This window comes from Phalacrocorax carbo, chromosome 2 (assembly GCF_963921805.1).
Source record: "Phalacrocorax carbo chromosome 2, bPhaCar2.1, whole genome shotgun sequence".
Taxonomy (NCBI): domain Eukaryota; kingdom Metazoa; phylum Chordata; class Aves; order Suliformes; family Phalacrocoracidae; genus Phalacrocorax; species Phalacrocorax carbo.
The window spans coordinates 18,460,867-18,479,878 of record NC_087514.1 but is presented as its reverse complement, the minus strand read 5'-3'; the positions used below and the strand labels follow the sequence as shown (position 1 = coordinate 18,479,878).

General features: G+C 35.0%; 1 protein-coding gene across 1 annotated transcript in view; it reads right to left on the bottom strand.

Moving 5' to 3' along the window:
- Window positions 1-19,012, bottom strand: part of CSMD3 (CUB and Sushi multiple domains 3) — a 669,880-nt gene that overhangs the window by 42,370 nt on the left and 608,498 nt on the right. Inside the window, exons 59-62 of the mRNA XM_064441769.1 lie at window positions 15,609-15,782; window positions 10,328-10,510; window positions 8,519-8,695; window positions 2,302-2,481 (exon numbers count right to left, since the gene is read on the bottom strand). Of these exons, the coding sequence (XP_064297839.1) occupies window positions 2,302-2,481; window positions 8,519-8,695; window positions 10,328-10,510; window positions 15,609-15,782 (714 nt within the window). The remainder of the gene's footprint in view (window positions 1-2,301; window positions 2,482-8,518; window positions 8,696-10,327; window positions 10,511-15,608; window positions 15,783-19,012) is intronic.

Genomic DNA, 19,012 nt, shown 5'->3' with positions numbered 1-19,012 from the left:
TCATCTTGCAGGCTCGAAAGAAGTCAGAGGCACTAGATCAGAAGTACTGTGTATTTGATTGTGATCTGCATATGGCTCACTATGTACCATCTCCCCATTCTTATTATAATCTTCAGTGAGACAACCTGGACTATTTACACCACAAAGATGCTCTGCAGCATCATTCATGGCTGTCTGAGAATGCTGGGAGAAAGTAGTACAATTCTGAAATAATCCTTTCCCAACGAGTAAACCATCTCTAAATTTGAAGGCCCTATTTTTTATAGTTTCTATTTCCCTTGCTCTGGTTCATAGCTTAAAAAAAAAAACAACCAAGCAACCAACCCAGAAAAGGACATGACAGTTTTTGCCACACTTTCATGATGCTTTAATAAAAGTAATTTAAAATAAATACACTGAGCAGCAAAAGTCTGTCCGCATTCTCTGAGAGCTTCATGACTAGTCCTTTTAAAAAGATCTGTATGTTTTAAATTCTGAGCTGAATAATAGAGGAAGAAATACCAATCAATAATTAGGAAAGGAGACATAAGGAGTAACATGAAAATTGGTGTAATATCAGAATTTTGGTGTGAAAAAAAAACAAACCAAACCAACGTCCAGCAACAAGGCAAAATGCCTCTCTAAATGTTTTGGTTGGAGATTTAACCATAAATAGGTACAGCAACATTTCTCAGTTTAAGAGCTGAAAGCATATTACAAATGCAAGTCTGCAGAAAGACAATGCTTGAATAGTTGAATATTTAGTTGCAGATGAACATGCATCCTCTTCCAACCAGGCAAAGCCAGAGGATTATTTATATCTTCTATTTCAATGGCATGGTGACAATTATGCATCCATTTTCTGCTCAGTTCATTTTCCAATTATTTTAACTAAATGGTACCAGACGACCCTGGCACTTCCTCCTGACAGTAAAAACTAATTGTTATACATTTCAAACATAGTACTGCATGTTTATTATTTTAATTACACAGTCAAAGAAATGGGGTTTATTAACTTACCTAGTGCACTCACACAAATCTGTGTGGAGTAGAACGACATTTTAAGAATACTATAGATTCTGTGTTTGATTATTATTTAGTATTCATACAAGCCATAAATATGTATGACCTAAATGCAGAATGACTCAAAAACTCAAAGCCAAAATTGACAGTCTCCTTCTTTGTATGGTTCTGTTGTAATCAATTCAGAGCTAGATCTCCTGCTCCCAGTCAGGTGCCCTGTAGTCCTTAAGAATTTGAGGCTTGGAAACTACATAATAAATACTTGTTCTGTCTTATGATTTTTAGCTGTTCACTTATAGCCACAATTGTAGACAGACAGACTCTTGGTGAATAGGACTGGTATGGCCATTCTGTTCTTAAAAACAATTTTGTAACTGAAGCTGAGGCTGGGTAAGAACACAATATGAATATTTTAAAAAGTTAATTATTAAGAAGATCTCAAAGTCTGACATTCTTAAGAATGTGTTGGGAAAATAACTTTAAAAATTGACATTATCAAAGATGAATTAACATTAAAATGGACTTGGTAAGATATCAGGAGAATTGTACTCAGCAAGGAAATTAATTGTAGATGGGGTGGAGAACTGAAATTTATTTGATCTGTTTTGATGAAAAATTGCAAAATTCCAATAAAACAGAAAAATCAGGAATTCAATTAGTAAAAGAGAGAAAAGAAAGATCTTGGGATTAACCCTTTTTGTTTTCAAAGTAGACAAAATAACAGGAAGCAGAAAAATTTTATGAGGAAATTTGCCAGAAGGATTTAGTCTTTTTGCTGAGTGTGTCAGTACAGCACAGTGATGTTCAAAGATGCATGTCTAATGAAGGAGGGATCAGAGAAAGATCTTAGTATTATGGACAGGGTAACCCAAAACAATTTGCCTTTGCCAAAGTTCAGTTGTATATATGCAGACCTTTCCCAAAGGTGTCTATTGTGCTTAAATGGTCTTTTTATAAAAGACAGGAACATGTATAAGGTCTTTTTATGGTATGACATGCTAAACTTAACAAACAAATCTAAACCATCATTTTATGTTGGCTAATTCAGTTTAGCAGCAAAGTAATAAAATGTCTATAAAGCTACAAAAAACAGTTCAACATACTGTGCTGATATGAAACATAAAAAGGAAAAGAAGCAAAGGATGAAGTCACCTCTCCTGCAGCCAAAAAATTAGTTCAGTGCATTCATACTAACAGTAAGTTTTAATTTCAGTGGAAATATTTGGCTGACTCATTACAATAAACAGTGGATATAAATGTCATAGAAGAAATAGCTGACAATGAAAATAAACGCTGTACCTTTGCATGTTGGGATTACTCCACTCCACGTGCCATTGCTAGTACAAGTGCGAATTAAAGAGTTATTTGATTCCATTATATAACCAGGTTGGCACATATAAGTAACATTTTGTCCAACAACATAATCATCACCATATCTCATGCCATTGGCTGGGACTCCTGGATCTCCACAACTGATAACTGCAAGTAAATATTTGAGGAACAGATTTTAAAACCTAAATGTGATTTATTTATATATGAGGGGGCAAACATAGGGCAAAACTAGGAGTTTATTGAGGAAAAAAGGAGAAGAAAAGGTATCATAAATCTTATCTCCATAAAGAGAATATAAACATATATGTAATCTGAATTAGCTGCCAAAAACAAGTGGAGCTATACAGCAGTTATATTTAGAGAACATCAATACATCTGTTCAACAGTAGAAGTAATGAAATCTACAATTTTGATCAGTAAAATTTCAAGATTATAAAATGAAAAAAAGCAAGAAATAATCCATATGTCACTACCACCCTTTGATACCCTCCGATTTTCCTATCAGTTCATTTTTAAACCAGTTTCTTTATTAAAGAAGTAGATATCTACTGCTAAGTTTACTTTTCCACGGGTACATCCTGAAAGGAAACATAGTCTGGGAAATTTAAAATACATGACTACAAAAAGCTCCCACTTTGTAAATGCTCAGATGGTTACTATGTACATAAACAGATGAGAATGTTCAGGCAACCCCCAAACATGGGCCATGGCTTATGCCAAAATTAGGCCTATATTACTTCAATTAGTGGGAGTGGTTGTAAAGCCTCTTGTCACTTCTAGCCTCAGGACATAATTTAATATCCTAATGAGATTAACTATTCATAAGGAGTTAGTAAAGAGTTATATCATTATAATCCGAGAATAATGGCAAAATAGGTTAGTTTCTCTCAGATCTGGTCAATTGGATCTATCAATTTCTGGAATAATTTTCAGGGTAAGAAATCTTGAGAACCCTAGTGACAATGATCAAAAGCTGTTGCTTTCAGGAAAAAAAAACAACAAACCAACCAACAAACCAAACAAAAAACCCCACAAAACAACAACAACAATACCACCAACCCCACAAACCAACCCGAACTCTGGGGAAAAATTATAGTTCATACAAAATACAGCACCCGTGTGTTTTAGTTTATCTTACTGTAACTTGAGAATCCCCCTACACTATTTTTATCTCTTCTGGAAAACTGTGGGAGGCAGTTTCCTGGGAATAAAACACATCCTGGCCACTTCCAACTCAATGCCAAAGCATGACCAATGTGAATGGCCCCCTTTCTGTATCCCTGTCTCCAAAATCAGAAAACCCATGACTACATGTTTGTAGTGTATTCTGTCCAGGTCCCTTGATCTAAATAATTGGGGAATTGAGAATTCATGGTGTATAGTATGCCTGCTCTACAGTTTATCACAGTCTGAGGAGCAGATACTGATTAAACTGCTTGTATCAAATCTTAAAAAAAAAAAAAGTCCCACACAATCACTCTCTGTGGATACAGAAGAGACTATGAAATATACCACAGGGTTATCTGGTTTAGTCTAAAGGCAGTTAATGCAGTGATAAATAAAATTGGAGATCACTGCATTTTATTTTACCTAGTAAAGCAGTAATTTTAATTTTTTTTTTAATTTAAAAGTCATAGATTTTTCTCTGTCATTCTTCAAAAAACATAGAGCTGTGAAGGACAGAACTGTTTCTTTTAGGTACAGAAGTATATTCATATACTGTACATGTTCTTTCTTTATTTGACATTTTCCATTTACTATCCTTAATGTTGCAAATTCAACTAAAATAATCCTTGATATTTTTCCAAGTATACTATTGTTTTGACACTTATGCTTTTATCATTTTTCCCTAATCTTTGTTTCATCTTTTTAGATTTTCTTGCATGAAGAATATTTCAAATCATTGCCTTATGAATTTAAGAACATGCAAACACCATAAACCATATATGATCAGACAGCTCCACAAACAATCCATTTATTTTATACCATTGAAAACTATTTTCATTGTTTATTTAAATCCAACTAAAACCTTGTTCTCAGCGTTTTCATTCACTTTCTTTGCAATCTCCATTTCTTTCTTCTGGTCATCAATACAAACTTTTTGCTTCTTCCACTGTTACAGTTACTGTAATGATTGTACCTTTTCCTGCTTCTGACTCTTTCACATCGATCCATTATACAGCAAAAGCCACCATGGCTTTAGCAGATCTCTAGATTGTTCTACCTTCTCAAAATCCCTACCTTCCTATCATTAACATTTTAAGCCATATTTAAAAAAAAAAAACACAAAACAAAACAAAACCACAAAACCAAAACAAACAACCAAACCAAACAAACCCAGACCTGATTTTCTTTCATGTGTTTTTGCCCTTCTGTACTTACTAGTCTTTATCTTACTATAGCAAAGAGAGTTGCATGAAAGAGGAGACTTGGGGGGGGAGGGGGGGAAGTCATTCTTCATATTACTGTGTTGTAACATTAGAACAGTTCATAGAAGTGGGTTAACCTGAGAAGCCCCAGGCCTGTGCTGCACTATGTTGCACATCCAGCATAGCATTCAGACCTGTGCTGTGCCACCCAGATCCCTTGGCCAGGGCACAATCTCAGCCAGCTCATTTCAACAGAGCAGCTGGAGGCAGCTCCCACTCGGTATCAACGATTTCGCCAGCTGCATGTTCTTGCTTTTTATCTAGCAAGAAGTTCTCATGAGAACATTGTTTCTGGCTGTAGAAATGATAGAGATTTTCCTTGTAAGAAAATTGTATAATAGTTTGAACAACTGAAAGGGGAGAATCTTTGCTATGGACAAGGTCTGAATGGCATGCTGCAAGTGGGTCAGAGGCTTGTTCGACGCTACACTTCCCAGGGCTCCCAGCATATAAAGGGGCATAAGAATATCTGTACTATCCTCTTCTTATAGTGCTAGCTCTGAAAAATAGGATTTTCAATGATACACAAGAAGTAGCCCATTACTTAGTAGCTGTAATAAGTATGGGCTGGCTGTAAATTTTGACAACACCTGGAGTAAACAAAAGTGGCATATCCTGAATCTTCCTATTAAAAGGGACATGAGACAGAACAACCAATTAGGACACTGATATGTGCTATGTGTTGCTTAGAGTAGTGTTGTGGGCCCGAAAGTAGGTCAAGATCTTGTCTGGAGAAAAGAACCTGGAATTGTGGAAGATCCTAGAAAAGGAGATGTGTGGCGACAAATATTAGGGGACGACCCTGGCTGATAACACCTGAGTTTCATATGAGCAGAGGCATAGTACAAACATATGGGACTTTGAACCCACCTTTCCCAGGACAGCAGACAACTCCCCTAATGTAACCCTGAGAGGGAGCAAGGAAGTGTGAGATAATAAGGCAAGTAAAATCTCTAAACTGTGTGGTTCTTAAATGTACACCAGCATCCAGATCCACTGTGGACTGCTGTTTACTTTGTGTCACCCATGACAGCCACTCGGGACAGGTGTTTACCTAAGCTGTTCTGGAAACCAACAATGATTCCATGAGGGTCCACGACTTGAACAGGCAGTAAGCAAATTTTGGGAAATCTTGTCATAGTAAAAAATGGAGAACATGTGTATTGGTTTTGGCTGGGATAGAGTTAATTTTCTTCATAGTAGCTTGTATGGTGTTGTGGATTTGTGATGAAAGTGCTGGTAACATAGCAATATTTCAGTCATAGCTGAATGGTGCTTGCACAGCACCAAGGCCTTCTCTGTTTCTCATGCTGTCCTGCAAGCAAGTAGGGTGGGGGTGCTACAGATGTTGGGAGGGGACACAGATGGGACAGTTGACTCAAACTGACCAAAGGGATATTCCACACCTTATGTCATTGTGCTCAGCAATAAAAGCTGCAGAAGCGGGGACATTCGGAGTTATGGTGTTTGTCTTCCCAAGGAACCGGTATGCATGATGGAGACCCACTTTCCTGGAGATGGCCAAGTACCTGCCTGACAATGGGAAGTAGTAAATGAATTCCTTGTTTTGCTTTGCTTCTCTGCACAGCTTTTGTTTCACCTATTAGATTGCCTTTAACTCAACCCACAAGTTTTTGCACTTGTACCCTTCCAATTCTCTTCCCCAACCCACTGTGGGGGAGTAAGTGCGCAAGCGGATGTGTGGTGCTTAGCTGCTTACTGGCGTTAAACCACAAAAGCAAGGTAGGGACAGGTACAAAAAATTAAATAAAACCTGCCCTTTCAACAAAGTCTTTTGGCACTGCCAGTTCTACTGCTTTGTATACACTTTGTAATCATTATGATAAAATTGTTCCCTTACTATAGATAATCTTCTTCAGGCATGTTTTATAGACCTAGAGATAAAACTGTCAGGAGAAAGAGAGGAGATTTTTAACTCATGATCTGCTAACTAGCTATTTAGCTAATATTGTCCATTAAGTCTTGTTACTTATCAGTTTAAATTCTAAATTGAGAGACAGAGAACATAGCAAGATAAGTGTGATGAAGTTTAATGTATTTTTAAATTTATATTTAGATGTGCTAGGGAACTGTAGAATCAAAGGTCTGTAGAAAGGGACACAGACTGGACACAGCAACCTGCTCTATCTAATCCTGCTATGAGCAGAGGGGTTGGATGAGATAATCTCCAGAGGTCACTGCCAACCTCAGCCATTCTGCAGTGCGGCAAAATTCCTCTCAATTTCTAGATTTTTTAGAGCTGCTGCTAGTACCTGTATCAGTTTAGATACAAGTTGTAGCACCTAGTAGCACTTCTGCACCCCTTCAGGAATTAGTTAATGGTCAGGAATGATCAAAAAGGTAGAAAGGAATCAGGCTGAGATTCTGAGTTCATACCTTTTTTTGGTAAGATTTTCATTCAATTGTTCTTTTCATATTCTGACCATTCCAGGGAATATGCATCAAACTAAAAACCCCTAAATACCATAATCGCTGGAATGAACATATAAGGGGATATAATTTTTAGATGTGTAATCATAACAGAGAGAACTGTGTATTAGGGATGTCAATAGATGTATTGTATAACAAAGTTAAAATATTTATATATTGATCATAGCAATATTTTTTCTATTACATACAATCTTCACAATGACTCTCTTTGTTTTATTAGGATACTGTCTCTGTTAAGACATTTTTCTAGGTTTTAAGGAAAAATGCCAAGTTTCTACCTGAGCAGTTTTTTTTCAGAAGGTTGTTCTAGCATGTACTTCAGCTAAATATCATTCTAAAATACAAGAAAAAAATATAGATGCAATTACCATCACAAAACACCTTTATCCTTGGTACAATACATCTGGTTCTCATTAGAACTTGGAAAATGATAAATAAACAAAAACACTGGGTGCTTTCACCAGAAAGAGAAGTTTTCTATATCATTTTACTTTTGGCCTCTATTTGGGTGCTATAAATGTGTAAAGTAGCGAACTCTACAAAAACTAGGGTATTAGTTCAGAATTTAAGCAACAGTTTGCTATACCTCTGATGAGGATATGTTTCCTCAAAACAATAAGCAGTCTCATGTGTCACATAAAGGTAAAATTTTCATAATTGTTACTAGAAGACAAACTAGGAAATGTAATAAAGCAGGAACAGATGGGCTTGAAAATAAAGTGTTGCAAAATGTTTACAGTGAATGTGAGAGAAGCTGAAATAGTTTCTGTTAGCTGAGGAACCAAATCAAGCATAAGGTTAATGAAAAGGCCAAACAGAAGATGTTATGTGAGAGGGGGACAACAGTTTTGACCTTAGAGTCACTACAAATAGAATTCTTAAGCATTCATTTCAAGGTTTTTATTTTCTGCCCTCTGGAAGACCAGACTATTATACTGCTAAGTTTCCATGATGAAGAAAAGCAATTAAATGAATAATGTCTGAATATGACATATCACAAAACATAAAAAAGATTAAAAATATATACTAGGAAAGAATTAAAATAGGTAGATCATGTAACCATACAATTCCTCTAAACTGTAACAGCAGTCTACGTCTTTTACTGTTCTAAGTCTGACTTTAAAAAAATATACATTTCATCTCATAGTGCTATATTTTTTCAGTGTTTCATGTACAAAATTATGTATGAAGTAGTGCAAGAAAAAGCTGAGGACTTAATTTATTTGCATCCATCTTCAATACTTCACATTATTATCTTTCAGCGGAGGCAAAACCAAAGACTATTCACTACAGATATGTCTTACTTGTGCAATTTGGCAAGGATCCAGACCATGTTCCATTGGCAGTACATTGTCTTACAGATGATCCAGAAAGTATGTATCCTTCCATGCATGAATAAATTACTGAATTAGAGAACGTAGTTCCATCAATTCGAAATACTTTTCCATTGGCAGTTGTTCCTGGATTACCACACTGCACAGCTATAAAGCAAGATGTTAAATATTTTTAAAATGTAGTAAATATTATTTTTGAAATAGTAAAGTCTAAGGACAATCCTGCTGGCAGTAGTGTTATGTGGTAGAAATCCATGCTGTTATCCTGAAAAATGTTTTACCACCTATTGACAAGGCATGTTGTGCAGTAAATAGCTGTTTGCATAAATTATTTATTTTATCCTTTTGTAGGTAGGGAAACACAGACTACTAATTTAGCTTTAAAATCTGCATTGAAGGAAAGCTAGTGTAGCTGCAAAGACAGACTCACAATGATAAGAAAATGCCTGATCTACAATTATGATTGTAGATTTAATTTGAATCTATAGTACGTATGCATTTATAGCATCACCAAAGTATGTTTCCTACGTAAGTCAAAGCACGTGATAGAGTGAAACTATTATTTCACAGGCCGGTGTAATCCTGATGTTTCCCAGTTCTTCAGTGTTCAACTTTGGAATTTTAATGTGTCTTTCTTATGTGATTACGTATACACATCTAACCTATATGACCTAAACTAGAACAATATACCTGTGTGTGCATTACACACACATATATATATATCAGTGGATAAGACTCATCATTGAAAGAGATTTTTAGGGGGAAAAATAACACTGAAAGTGTCTTAAAATATAAAAAGGGGTAATTAATTTCTGTAACAGATAAGATCAAAGAAGAATGGCAGAAAGCTGAGTTGGGCTAAGAATATCCCTTCAGATAACAACATAGAAATACATATATATATTTATGTTGTTTCAGGATGGCAATCATTCAGTAGAAAGGATATTATAAAACCAGCTTGTGAAATTAGTTTTTAAAATGACATGACTTTCATATAGATAACGGACTTAACAGTGATAAAATGGAAAATAAGAGTACAGATTCTCAAATTATTTTCTGCTTTTCAGCAAGCTTTTCTTTGAAGAAGAATCTGTTGGGAATTATTTCCTATTTTTGAATCAAGATAAACAAGGTAATAAGTGATTCTCCATAAATATCCTGTTAGAGCTTTCTTTTAAGACAATACAGCTAGCTTGAAATTTCAAGAATATTTTTTTCCAAACAAACTTGTTTTAGCATTTCATTTTCTATTGAGAAATAATAATGTCATCAGTATTAGTAAATAAAATTATTAAGCCAATCATTTATGACATATATGTATCTAATGAAATCCTAAAACTCAGCTCTTTCCTCTGAAATTCAGATATATAATGGTTGCAATTAAAGATCAGGTGATGGCAAGATTTTTAATGGATAAAATCTTTCAGCAAAAACTGAGCCCTAGAGGCCTTACCTATTTCCTTTTCTGTTTAGTTTTTTGTACTGGATAACACATATAGTTGATGCTGACAAAAGATTGAGAAGAAATAAACAGTTCAGTATATTTTTTTCTCAAAACTTTGAAAACATGCATTTCATGGGTGCCAGGGACTTATTTCAGATTTGTCATCTGATGCCAAGTCATTGCTATGGTGTAAAAAATTATTCAAAAAATTTAATGGTCAGTCCAAAATCAACTGTATACCATTCACAACATAAAACTGGCAATGTAAAATTGGTTTTCTGTTTAGCATTTTTAACAAAACACTTTAAATGTAGAGTGGATCTTCTTTGATTTACCTTTGCATTCAGGTTGTCTTCCTGTCCAACTTCCATTTGCTGTACATGTCCTTTCTTCTGAGCCATGGAGGATATATCCAACATCACAGCTGAAATGTACCGTGCTTTTAATTTTAAAATTGTTTTCTTCCCTAGACCCATGACCTGGGATACCTGGATCACCACAAGAACCAGCTGTATCACCTAGAATTTACAGCGCAAACATTAAAACAAATGTGAAATATTATTATGATACTGCATTTAAAATATGTTCCTATGTATTTATAAATAACTTTTTAGACAAAATACCCATATATCTTGGTGGATTTGAGTCCCTGCAAGTACAAAACGACTTGATTCTCAAATAATTTCGTTTTATATAAGTACAGAACAGAAATACTGTGGCCATTTTTCATTTAAAATAAGGACTTCTGAGGAAAACCAAGGTCCTGATCTTAAGGATAATATTCTTGTTTGCCCCTAACAAGCAAATAGTGAATTTGTCACTTTTGGTCTTCTGGATACTTGGAGCAGACACCTTTGTTTACTACTTCTATGTAAGAAATTATCTTATTACTGCCATTTAAGCTCAATAATAATAGGGTTCTATGGGAAGTTAGGACCCTGGAGCTGTAGATGCAGAGAAAAAGAGAGCTTCCCTTGCCTTGGTTGGTACTGCATGTGTGTAAACTATACTGTCAGAGTGACTGGTTGGACGCATCTCTTTACTAAGAAAAGCATGTACAGAACTGAAGAGTGAAAGGAAGAAGAGTATAACTAGCTTACTTTGCTTTGAGAATTATGGTGTATGAACAAATACTTGAGTCTGACATGTCCAAGAAGCTGACTATAGTTTGATCAATTATGAAGCTATTTCCTTTCATATAAGCCATGACTCCTTCTTTCCCCACAAATTAATTGAAAAATAATATAACTGAGCACCTCACAGAGCTGATCTGCACAACTCCTATAGGCTTGTGGAAAGAGATAATGCAGTTATGAAGCCTCAGACTGAAGGCACATCTGGAGAGTTAGAGAAAAGGGCAGAACTTCACTTGGAAATGCAAAAGAGAACAAACCTGGCAGCTCATACTACCTATCCAACACCTTGCTGAAGCAGCTGACAAACTGGCTAATTATGAACCACTCTCACTAATTTAGGAGCCAATTTTATCATTACTTAAGTTAACCAAGCTTAGACTGACACTTTTTGTTTGACAATAACCAAACAAGCTAATGTAGTCATGCCTATCACATTGTGAACTTTTAAAGCATGTATGAGAAAAAAGTACATGGTCCTATGTATTTAAACATTTTCAGAAATAATGAATTAGCTCAAGTAAGTATAAGAGCTAGCTGACTGGTTCAAAATCACAGACTGAGAAGTTTAGGCTCTTCTCTGTTTATCCATTTCATTATGTGACACAGATCAGTAAAGGAGCCTGCCAGCTCTGTTTAAAAAGAAATTGTAAATAGGTCTAAATTATAGTAAGTAAAATAATTTTATAAGTTTTTAAAATACTTAATGTCGAAGCTGTTTAGATGACTTAACAACCCTGTAGTTTGAAAATAGTCTTCTACATATTTTTACAATAACATAAAGATGTCCTAGATGAAGACTGTTTTTGTGATTTTAGGAATATATATCTTACATTTTCCAGTATTATTTATTTAGACTATGAAGAGTTTGGGACAGGGCCTATTAATTATTCCATACTTGTAAAGTCTCTACAGTAACAGCTCTGTTTTCTGCAAGTTACTTTGCATTATTCCTAAAATAATTTTATGGTACAGAAATGAGAGTAGGCTTTTTGCTAGGCCAAGTATAAATTACATATTCCTCTTGTAAATGAAATCATGTGTTCTTTCCTTATGCCTAATTATTACCTTGAAATATTACTTTTTTAATCTTAGGGAAGTTAACCACCAGCTCTTTTGACTGAAAGTTACAGAAATAATTTTTCTAAATTACTAATCACATCAGGAAGTGATGGTGATATAATCAATGATATCATAACAGAACATATTTTTATTACCTCATGCAGATATTCAACAAAGTGAAAATCACAGTCAGTTATGAGCCATCCTTCACCCACATGTGTAACAAATTCTCAACTGGTATTTAATCTTAGTAAAAAGGAGGCCATTCAGACCACTTAAGTTAACTACACAACCATTGCTACACTTATGAGGAATTCTAAGTTGTTGCAGGTTTCTGACTCCAGGTGATATTCATGTGATGACTGAAAGCTGTGTTTCTGTATGCCAATAGATGCCGATGGGACATGACAATTCCTTCTAGCTCTAGGATGTGAAATGTAAAGTGTCATGTGACAAAAAGGAAACTGTCTTAGGAATGCTGTGGTAAAATTTGTTTGCTTTAGGTTCGCTGATGTAGCATTTTCTGTTTTAATTCTCTTCGATACAGAAGCATACTGTATCCTTTTTCAGTCGAACATTCTATGTTATTTTTTACTAATATCATCAACAAAAAAGTAAAAAGGTTAAGGCTTTAACATGCATTAAAATGAAGAAATCCAGTTATCAAGGCTGATAGTGAAAGCTAATGATTTCACATTTTTTAAAGAAAAAATATGGAAATTCTGTACGGTAAACTGCAAATTATTTTAAAATGAGAAAGCATTTCAGATATACAGCTTGAAAATAAACTCTCAATACAATTTGAAAACAAATTCTCAACGTTGTTCTAAGCTAGAATTATAGCTTGGTACAGTACAGCTACAGGAAATAACAGTTTTTATTCTGTCACAATTCGATTTGTTATGATTAACATTTAAATCTATGTCAAATAAATGTTTCTTCATGTACTGAGAAAAATTCATTACATCTGATTAAAGTTTCTTACCTGTGGCTACAAAAATTATCATTAGAATAAAAAGGATATTCATGTATCTCACTTAATAAATGTTATTCCAAGATACGTGAACACTTATTTAATTTAATAGCAGGACAATTATAGAATACTCTTCATTAAGGCTTCTTTGATATTTCCATGTACATTTTCAGGCTTACTATTTATATTACTTGTATTTTTTGTATCTCTAATATAATTTTTTATTTCACAAATTAGTTTTACTTTTTTTTTCCTTATGAATACTATGGAAAACTACAATAAGTAGCCTTAGAGTTTATCTAAAGAGGATTTTTTTTCCCAAAACAAGCTGTTAAAACATTTTTTATTAATCTAGTTTGAATTTGCAATTCACATAAATATATCATTCTTTATTAATTAATATTATTTTACATTAAGCTTTGATTTCTGGTGCATTGCTCTAAATATCACAGGGCATAAGAACTTGACCTTTGTTCCCACTGTGGCAAATTTCCCTCTGATTTTATCGGTAGAAAGTTAAGGGATTAAATTAGGTGTTCACATTTTCTAGTTTCTGTCACAATTTAGGTTGTAATTGGAGATTATTGAAAGAAAAGGGACTCATAGAGCAAGATAATAACATTTAGATTGTCCTTGTCTGCAGCCACTTCCTAAAAGTTTGCAGTGGAAAGTTCAGATACTGAAAAAGTCTTCAAACCCTTTGGAATTTTAACCAAGAAGCACTATTTTAATATTTGTTATTAATTTTTAATTATTTCTGTGCCATGGGCTGTAAAAACACGCATATTCTGAAACTGTAGCTGACATTATTGGTTTATACCTGAATACACTAAAGAGATGAAGGTAAGAGGGATAAAAACCGGATTGGAATATGTGAGACCCCACGTGGAGTACTTTATCCAGTTCTGGGATCCCCAGTGCAAGAAGGACATGGACCTGTTAGGGCAGGTCCACAGGAAAGTCACAAAAATTATCAGAGGGCTGGAATACCTCTCCTATGCAAAAAGGCTGAGAGACTTGGGGCTGTTCGGCCTGGAGAAGGGAAGGCTCCTCGGAGACCTTATTGCAGCCTTTCAATATATAAAATATATAAAAAAGATGGAGAGACTTTTTATCAAGGCCTGTAGTGACAGGACGAGGGGCAACAGTTTTAAACTGAAGGAGGGTAGGTTTAGATTGGATATAAGGAATACATTTTTTATGATTGGTGTGGTGAGATGCTGGAACAGGTTGCCCAGACTTGTGGATGCCCCATACCTGGAAGTGTTCAATGTCAGGTTGGACGGGGCTCTGAGCAACCTGATCTAGTTGAAGATGTCCCTGCTCACTGCAGGGGGGTTGGACTAGATGATCTTTGGAAGTTCCTTCCAACCCAAAACATTCTATGATTCTGTGATTCTAGTCCCTGCCCATGGCTGTTGGACTAGACGATTTTTAAAGGCCCCTTCTGACCCAAACAATTCTTTGACGCTATGATTTACTGAGGCTGTAAAGAACCTCGGATTTTTAGTGTTAAACCGGTATAGCAGTACTGTCAGATTTGCTTATCAGTTATTTTTCACCTCTTGTTTTGGCATAGCTGTAACCCAAGGAAAAAATGTGTCACTTATTTTCTTCCTATTTTCTGCCTTTGAATATACCTATGTACTCTGAATTACAGAGTTCTGAATAAAGTCCAAAACCCCACTATTTTCTTTAAACTATGTAATGGAAACAAGAGGATGACAAGGAAGAACCTCCCCCCAATATTTTTTGAGAATTAAAACAGACACCATGATTAACCTTTATCACAATCTGTGTTTACATACTTTAAGATGAGAAATGGGATTTAGCCATATCCCAAATTAGTGTGTGACTTGTATTTCTGTTTTTTACTTGATCACTGCTGTTAAAGTGAATCAAACTAAAGTTGTGAAATAGAACATTCCTAAGCATTAAGTTGTTCAGAAAACACATCACAACTTCAGTGGTGGCTAATATAATACAAGGATTAGATATGTTCCCTCATAAACTGAGCATCCTAGTTTGAAATTATATGAAGCCCACTTGGCCTTACTATAAAGATGCATTAATGATATACATGAGGTGTCATCAAATCAGTAGATATTTTGCAAGTTAAAAAAAAAAAAAAGAAAAATAATCTTGAAGAGAAACTAATACTCCTCCCAGAAGTCACATGGAAAATATTTTCAAATCAAACCGGTTCTTTTAACATCCTATTGAATGTGCAATTTCCTATTCATATTAAATGTCACAGAGAAAGCTTACTTCTCCCAAATTATTTTCTTGCTAACAGTTTTTATTCATCTTCATTTTGCTTTTTTTACTTCTACTGAGATAGAACTTCAGATTTATACATGAATTTCCAGATTTTAAAATGCCCTTCTGATAAAATCAAAATAAATTCAAAACAACTTCAGGGAGCACTCATTAAATAAAAAATATTACCTGAGCAATGAGGAAGGGATCCACTCCAGTGTCCATTTAACTGACACGTACGAGATGATTGCCCTAACAGCGATCGTCTACCTGTGCAGGTATAATGAACAGTAGACCCAAACGTATATTTATCTCCAGACAGGACCGCGTTAGGAGGAATGCCAGGATGGCCACAGTCAATCACTACAATGCATAATTATTGGAGATAAAAAAACGTTATTATCACTGATCAAACAGTTTGTAGTTATCATTTTCATAACTCCATACATAAACTTTGTGAAGAGGCTGACCTTTTTAGGGTTGGGGAAGGGGGGGCATATTAAGTGATTAGAAATGCAAAATATATTACAGACCAAAAAACTGTGAAACAAATGTTTGGAGATGTCAAAAGGGTATTTTAGATATAGATATTGATGTCCAAAGACACTCATTCACTAACTTGATGTTTATGGCATGAACACATACACACACACTCTTCAGAGAAAGAATACAGGAAGACAGTATCTGCCAAAGTCACTGCTGAGCTAGAGGATATGAAGACCTTAATCTCTTATCCACTAGTCCCAAATCATTGGTCATAAAGACTAGTAGGTTTATACACAAGATAATTCTTTGCTAAAATTTGCTTTGAACCTTAATGATTATATACTATTTTCGTATTCATGGTTTTGCTTACTTAAAATATTGTGTTGCATAAATAAAATATTTGTTTACATATTTTAACATATTCCTAGGCATCATCCATTGATGTTAATTACACAGAGATTGGATAGAATTTTTATAGGATCCCAATCTTAGAAATCGTCAGGGATAAACCCCTTACCAGTTGTTTACTGAGTAAACTTTGATCAATAATTGCTAGTTATTTCCATACTCTGATTAATTTTTATTACCCTTAATCTTGACATTTTTGTGATTTCCACTTACAGATTGCACATAAGGGTATCCAACAGTTAGTTTACACACACCTAATTTTACTAACTGGCTCAAATGTCATGAAGTATGAAAACTCAAGAAAGAAAATGGTAAAATTTAGAATGATATTTTTTTTCCTTTAGTTGCCTCTTATACAGAAAATTATGATAAATGTCTCTTGCTAGAAATGGTCAAACCAGTAAATCTTTTTAGGAATAAAAAACAGGCTAAATGATAGAAACCTGATCTAAAAACAGGATACCACCACTGAAATAATTCCAGCAGCCTCCTATCTACTGGAAACTTATATAAAATAACATTGAAGCTACCATAGCTAGATCAACAGGAAGCTAGCTACTCCAGAAGACTAAAGTAAAATGACAAAAGATCTTACGCATCATTATGGAGAACATTATCTACACTGAGAGTGTATGTAATGAAAAAAAAAGGTGTGCATTGAAAAGAAATAGCTAGTCTGTCTTTTAAGATTAAGACCACATATAAAAAATGTACAAAACAAACCCCAACACATGTGGAATTAATAGTGAGAACTTTTAAGAATTCAGAGGAAGCAGTTAATTTAAAAGCAAGCTAAACATGCCAAGTTCATGAAATGCACAGTCAAAATTAATAAACTAAATTCCCTCTGTTCACAGAAAGAATCTATCCTTGCATGTTTGATTTCTTTTTATCTTACAACTGTCCATGGCTTATGTTGGCCAAAGATACTTGTATTTATGCATCATGAATACTACAAATTATAGCTGCAAATACTAGGGTACTAAAACAGCCCCCACCATATGTATGTAGTTTTTATCAATTATTTTCCTCATCTTTGGTACCATAAGATTTTCAGCAGTTTTTTTTAATCAAAAAAAGCCAGGTCAGAAGCCTGGTCAGAGTTGAGGATATATTCAATTCCCTAGCACTTCAGATGTATACAACAGTGCAATGGTTGTACGATACAACCTATGACCGAAGTCATGTGTGATCATTCATCTTCCTCTGATGATTATTCTTAGTCATAAGAGCTTTACATTTATACATATACTGATCCATGACACCTGTTCTCTTAGGGGTCCAACTTGCAAGGTGCAGAACCATCCTGACAATGCCACAAAGGATTTAGGAATGTGGAATGTGATTTATTGACTTTGATTCCTACCTAGTGCCACCGACCCCAGTGACCATTTTATAGGCTTGCAGGACTTTGAGTAAAATGGTCAGAATGGCCAACTTTACAAACTGGACATTCGCTGTTAACATGTTATTTGTTAATCAATTACTTATAAATAAAATCTACTATTATGTATGATTGTAGAGAAGAAAAGCTTAGAGTATTGTTAATAAAAAGTCATACTTGTCCTGCAGGCTTCAATGAAATGAAACTATTTCTTCTTGTGAAAAACATTCACAATTTTTCAGAGTGTATTTATTGTCTGTATTTTTCTTGATTGATTCTTTTGCCCTTTTCAGATGTTGTCATAAAGGAAAAGTTGATATCATACTAGTATCTTACAGCATTCAGTTTTGGGCTTTCCTATACATACATCTCTTTTATGTTTACACTTATGTCTAAAAGTCCTGGATTCCAATAATTGATTTAGAAAATTATACCACCCTGTAATGTATCATTAACATTAGCTTGATTATTAATTCTACAAAATTTAATTTGATATTCATATTCTCAGGTGGTGATTTCATGTGAAGGGTTGATCATATTCTTTTTTTCTTTTAATGCTAATTCATGCTCCATTTTATTTCCATCTATTTCTTCCTTTCTGCCTCTCTGTTATAGAATCATAAAATCATGGAATAGTTTGGATTGGAAGGGACCTTTAGAGGTCATCTAGTCCAACCCCCCACTGCAATGAACAGGGACATCTTCAACTAGATCAAGTTGCTCAGAGCCTGACCTTGAATGTTTCCAGGGTTGGGGCGTCTACCACCTCTCTGGGAAACATGTTCCAGTGTTTTACCACCCTCATCATAAAATATTTCTTCCTTTCATCTACTCTGAATCTACCTTCTTTTTGTTTAAAACTATCACTCCTTGTCCTGTCACGGCAGGCCCTACTAAAATGTCTGTCCCCATCTTTCTTATAAGCCCCCTGTAAGTACTGAAAGACTTCAATAAGGTCTCCCTGCAGCCTTCTCTTCTCCAGGCTGAATAACCCCAACTCTCTCACCCTGTCCTCATAGTAGAGGTGCTCCAGCACTCTTATCTTTTTTGTGGCCCTCCTATGGATCCACTTCAACACGTCCATGTCCTTCTTGTGCTGAGGACTCCAGAGCTGGATGCAGTACTCCAGGAGGGGTATCATGAGAGCAGAGTAGAGGAGGAGAACCACCTCCCTTGACTTGCTGGTTGCAGTTCTTTATATGCAGTGCACTGTACAGTTGACTTCCTGGGATGCAAGAGCATATTGCTACCTCATGTCCAGCTTTTCATCCAGCAGTATCCCCAAGTCCTTCCCCACAGGGCTGCTTTCAATCCA